Below are 6,000 nucleotides of genomic sequence, written 5' to 3'. Positions count from 1 at the left end.
GACCACTCTCTTTCAAGGATGCATTCTTAAGTCTACTAAGTCTTTCTTTCCTTGTGTATGTAGCACAGCACGTTTTGTGCCAATGGATCTCCTTTTTGGAGTCTTCATTCAGGACCTTCAAGAGTCTATCAACCGTGTCCTTGCACTTGACATCTCGTAACTTTTGTCGTTCGTGCGTAATCTTCGACAATGTGCCCAGACCTTTTTCTGATGCATCGTACAGGATGTCTCGTCTCTCTTCTTGACATATTATGCACAGATTGAGGGAAACTGGGGTGGATCTCTTCAAGTTAACTGACGCATCCATGATCTCACGGAGGTGTCACATATCTGTAGTGATAGAAAGAAAAATAGTTTGTGGTTAAATATTGATTAACATTCATTCTGGTTGATTTGTTTGTGAAGTAAATGTTAGCTCTTTCACGAGCCTCGATTCAGTATACAAAAAAACAAAAAAAACAAAAACAAAGTTAGACTGCTCCAATTATAATTCTCTTTAAATATTCTTGGAATTTCATATTTCATCTTGTATGTTATTTACAAAGTAACAGTATCATAATTAAAATCAACTTCATATATCAAGCATCACAATAATTCAGATGGAAAAACAGATTCAAGCCATTGATTTCGCTTGCCTTTATTTATATTATAAAAAATATAAATTTGATTTTATTGATTTTTTGATTTTGATTTGTGTTGTGGTAAATTTTTGTGGTAAATATTTTTTTGATTGTGTTGTATTGTGGTAAATTGGTGATGATTATTGTTTATTCTGCGCCCCCCTGCCTCCGGAGCTGTGTAAAGGTGAAAGGGCATCCCATAATTAGTCCACAAGCATACACGTCAGCCAAGTAATAGAATACCCCTGTTGATAGTTATCTCTTATTCTGTGTTTTAGGGTAAGGCTGTGTCTCCCATTAATTGAAGTACTCCATTGCACCAGTGAAAGAGAATAGATCCCCTTTCATTCCCATCCCCAAAATCCCCATTTCCTTCACATCCCCTTTCGTCATTGCCGAGCCTCGATTGCCCATATTACCTCCCCTCCAAAACCACCATTGAACATGTGCTCTCGTCGGAGAAGAAAGGCGTGCCCGCCCGTCGTCATCAAGGGCGGAGCCAGAGGGTCGCGCGACCAACCAGGGCCGAGGTGAGCACCCCGATGGGCGTGTCCTGAAGGCCGGCGGCTTAATCGCCGGAGGCGTTATAAAAGGCGCGCACGCAAGAAGCAAGTGAGTTGGTTGAGAGTCGGTTGCCAGGGGAGAGTCGTGAGGAGTCAGTCAGTGGAGTCGGTGGTCAGTTGGTTGCGGTGAGGAATCGGTGGTGGTGGTCAGTTGGTTGCGTTGGTTGCGGTGAGGAGTCGGTGGTAAAGAGTGAGTGGACCAAGAACGAGTTGAGGGTTTGGAGCAGACGAGTCGGACAAGGCCTGGCAAAGCACGCGACGTCCACAGCAGCCACAACAGCAGCTTGGGGGCCTGAACGGCGGTTTGGAGCAGAGCCGTAAAGGAACGGCGGCGGCTAAACGCGCCGGTTGAGCTGCAGGACCCCCTTGGACCTCCCTCTCCCTCCAGCCATCCACCTCCTGCCTTTCCACCCTTCTTGTGTACGTGAGTTTGTTCTGTTTGTTCTGTCCTGGGTTAATTAAGCTTGTGTAGGTAAGCTAAAGATTTCACTGTGTCACCTGCGTCTTATGTGCTTGTAAATAAACGTGACTGCTTTCTTTTTGCTTATGTGTGTAAATAGTCAATAAATTCAGTAGTATTTCCAAACCTTTCTTTGCCTTCGTTTTCCACTTTGCAGTCATCGTTTTAGTCTTTTCCCTCATTGAGCAGCTGCGGTGCGATCCGGCCAACGTTTGGGTGGAATCGGGTGAGTCGGGGATCCTGTAACAGTCGCGGTTGGACCATCCGCTCGGCCCATCATAACATCTAAACCGCGATCAGTAACAATATTATGAAAAATCAAAAATTATCAAACACATAATTAGTAATGTCAATTTTTAAACTATTATAATCAATAGTAACTTAAACATAAATTAAGTAATATTGTACACGTGTGTGTGTGTGTGTGTGTGTGTGTGTGTGTGTGTGTGTGTGTGTGTGGGGTCTGTGGGGAAGAGGGGGGGGAAGGGGGGAGGGGGGAGGGGGGTGAAGGGCTGGTGATATGGATGGTGTGTGGTGTGTGGATGTGTTTGGTTGTGTATTCATGTATGACAATTATGTATTTACAGTATAGATGTTTGATAATCTGTCTCTTTGCTCTTTGGCCTGATTACATTCAATACGAAGAAGCCGAGAAATGACGGCCATCTTGGAATTCAAAATGGCGAGCAGGCCAAACTGGTTACAACTTAAATTTACACAACATATTGAAATCCTTGGTATCACAAACCTGTGTATTACCATGCACTTTTCAACTTCCTCTATTGCTTATTCCTTTAGGCTGGGCTCATTTATTACTGTATTGGACTAAATTATGGTGGCCATCTTGGAATTCAAGATTGCGCGCAAACCAAACTAGTCGTAACTTAGGTAACAGTATATCTGGAATCCTCAGTATCACAAACATCGGTATTGTCACAATTTCTAACCTCCCGTGACACATATAAGCCAAGCTATAGTGCAAAATATGGTAAAAATGGCGGCCATTTTGATTTTTTGGATTTTGAGAGTCGAAATTCCAAAATTCAGCCTGGCAAACAATTTTTTTGAATTCAGCACCCTCAAATTACCCTAAACAACTTGTTTGCCGACTCTTAACACGAAATGCCTAAAACACTTTTTTTGAAGCACAAATATTGAAATCTGGACTTTTGCTATGTCTGGACTATGACGAAGTTTGCATCACGTAGGGTCATAAAGGTAGCAACCCCTTCGTTAAGCGGGGGACACCTGTATAAATATTAAATTGTATGAAGATTAAAACCAAAGAACGCAACTTACAGCAGGCCAACGGGTGCAAATGGAGGCCTTGCAGCGAGACCACGGGCTTGATTATCTACCTCAAACTATGCCTAAGACCAACCGGTATAGTGCTAGTCCAGCTTGTATGCCATGCAGAAATAAGTCTCCTTCAGCAATGGAGGATCATGCATGCGTTTTCCTTACCAGCTTGTGGCAATATCATATAAAGAGAGTTTTTCCTCATCATACACAAGAAATACAATTTTATTTTCATCTTAAGTACATGATACAGAGTACAAGAATGGGATATACCAATATAATGTAACATGCTGCCTCAAATAATTGGGGGGGGGGGGGGGGTGGGGTGGTGGGGTGGGGGGGGGGGGGGAAATCAGTTTACAGTGATGTTGAAATCTGAATGAGAATAATTCGAAATTTTCAAAATGTTTCATTTCATTCATCTTAATTAAGCGGAAGTGCAAACAAAAGCATCCAACACTGAGCTTCGTGGCAAAGCGGAAGTGATTTTAGCAACCAATGTATATAAGCAGCAAGGATGGCTGACAAGGCTAATGTTAGCTGACTTCCAAGCAAATGGAAGATGATCTCAGGCAAATTATAGAGTAAATAGAGCAGAATGTTAGTAAAGTACAACATGCCATCTTCAGATTAAATCATTCATGAAAGCCTCAGGTAAAAATGCCTAGTGTTCAATAATGTACAGTGGAAGCCTGGTGTTGGCTTAGTGGTTTGAGGGCAGGGGGTTGACTCAGCCTGTCATCCTTCTGAGGTCGACAAATTGTGTTCCAGTTCACTGGTAATTACCTGCATGTCACAAGATGCGACTCACAGGGTTGGTGGCAGGAAGGGCATAACATGGATAGGAAGGCCATAACAGGAAGGCCTAACAGGGCATAACAGGGAGGCCATAAAACATTGCTTCAAAAAGTGGGCACGGTGCCCAAATAAGACCAACCCCCGCTTTGTGGGGAAAAATTGCCTCTGAAGGTGGTTGTTTTATTTCTTTTATTCAATAATGTACAGTCTGGCTACTGCTCGAGAAGCAAGCATGAGTTTAATGTTGTTCTCGAATGAACTCTCATTGGTTCGAGGGTCAACTCCAATGACGATCTCACTCTCCAGTCCAGAAAAGCGCCGAATACTGTCAACAACGAAAAAGCCTTCCATGCCTGGAGCCTCTGTAGCTTTCACTGAACGCCCGTAATCCTTTACTCGAGAAACAATCTGCTCACGAAACATTTTAGCAGCTTTCTCTGTGCGGTAAAGCACAGCAATTTGATGAGGACTATATCCCTCGTCAAGATGTACAAGTATCAATTTAGCTACAACCTGTGGGTATTCGTTGTATTCACATGGAATAGTCTTCACATCACCTGGAAAGGTTTTGAGAAGCTTGAGGTTTTCCAAAGCTCGCTCTTGTCTCTCATCTTTGGGAGCTTTCCCACAGTATTCCTGCACAACTTTACTGACAGCTTCGCCACACCTAACAATTGTGTCCAGCGACTCTATAGGATCAAGGTGTTCTGGCAGGCCTGTTTCCTTAGAGTCTGCCTTCTGAAAAAAATCAAAAAAGATCCAAACAACTCCGAGCTCTTCATTTTGTTGTTGTTGTTGAATATATTTTACTTTTTCAAACCAATTTTCCCCATTTTCGTTACGGAAATTCTGTGCTTCATCAACCACAACGTGCTTGACATGTGGAAACTCGTTTTTCATGAATGCACACCTTGTTTCACATCTGCACAGGTTCTCATCTCTGAAAGGACAAAATAAAAAATAATGAGGCAAATGGAAGTCTTTTTTCCTGTCCAAGACGCATGCAACAGTTATGAGATGCATCATACAGAGGCAAATAATATAACGAGACAATGGAAAATCAACATTTTGAGATTCAAGCTGTAGTGAAAGCATCATGATACAACTACTCAGATGAGAACAGCAAACTAGTCCAACGAATCTCAAACAGGTCAATGGCCTTACTCCATGGTGCAACACCTCGTCAGTGAAACAACAGACGACAGTTGCAATAACTCAAACAATTTGTATCCAATTTATCCAGGAATCGAGGTGTATGCAAGCAAAATGAAACCAAAAAATTTAATATTGTACTGGTTATGCAAAACATTTTATTCTAAAGAAGAATCAGGAAAGAAAGCTGTCCTGTAGGCAGCCAACATTTAAAAAACCACCTTCTCCAAACCGCTTCACCGATCGATGTGAAACTTGTCATGTCTGGTAAAAATGCGATACTTGAGAAGAGCTGAAAGGATATAAATCAAACTAGTTTATTTTTAGGACAGCCAACAAGGGCATCTACCCGTTGTCACAAGCAGGGACTACGCGGAGGCATATTGGTGACGCAGTCAAATTGTTCTCGTTTATAATGTTTTTATTACTTGTTTCTTTATTTTTTTTAGAAATATATATAGATGTTCTTCTACTGATTTACAAATGTTGTAATACAACCTTTATAAATGTGCTCACATTGTAATACTTAACAGACGATCTAACATTCTAAATAGTGCGTACTTTACAGCAATATGTACATACGTGGGTTGTTACATATGTGGGGTGGATTGTTGCTGTCACCGACTTCCTGATAATATTCCATCGTTAACCAGACCCATAATCGGTCTGATTGGTCTTAAGGAAAATGTGTCTTGCGGCCCCACCCCCATCAGGCTGATTGACAGTCATAGTCTCACCCACCCCACTGATCCCTTCCTATTCCTTTACAAAGGAATGCAGTTTTACATGCTTTCCAGGGAATCCTTTCAAGCTATTAAAACTATGATAGCAAAGGATGCTGCACTAAGTAAAACTCGGATGGTACCAGTGTCATTGCCAATGAGAGAAGCAGCTCAGAAATACGGCATCTGCAGATTATTATTATGAGATTTTCTGGTTTCGACAATTTTGGATTTTTGCTCGCGTTTCCTTTTGCCATGGTACTGAAAAGTGATCCCTGCCTTCAACAATCAGCTGAACAAACCGGGTCGACTCTCACATGTAGACTAAGTGACGTTTTAAAGAAGATACTCCAATTCTAGTTTTGTATGTAGCAGATGGGACCGAC

At 42.0% G+C, this 6,000-nt stretch overlaps 1 protein-coding gene across 1 annotated transcript in view; it reads right to left on the bottom strand.

Annotated features, from left to right (window-relative positions):
* Positions 1-3,149: 3,149 nt before the first annotated feature.
* The window catches only part of LOC137425852 (schlafen family member 13), a 42,047-nt gene continuing 39,196 nt past the window's right edge, over positions 3,150-6,000 (bottom strand). The window contains exon 5 of the mRNA XM_078775221.1: positions 3,150-4,680. Coding sequence (XP_078631347.1) covers positions 3,930-4,680 — 751 coding nt within the window. The 3' untranslated portion in view covers positions 3,150-3,929. The remainder of the gene's footprint in view (positions 4,681-6,000) is intronic.

Source organism: Myxine glutinosa, chromosome 4, assembly GCF_964187855.1.
Source record: "Myxine glutinosa chromosome 4, kmMyxGlut1.1, whole genome shotgun sequence".
Lineage (NCBI taxonomy): Eukaryota > Metazoa > Chordata > Myxini > Myxiniformes > Myxinidae > Myxine > Myxine glutinosa.
This window is presented reverse-complemented; position numbering and strand designations above follow the sequence as displayed.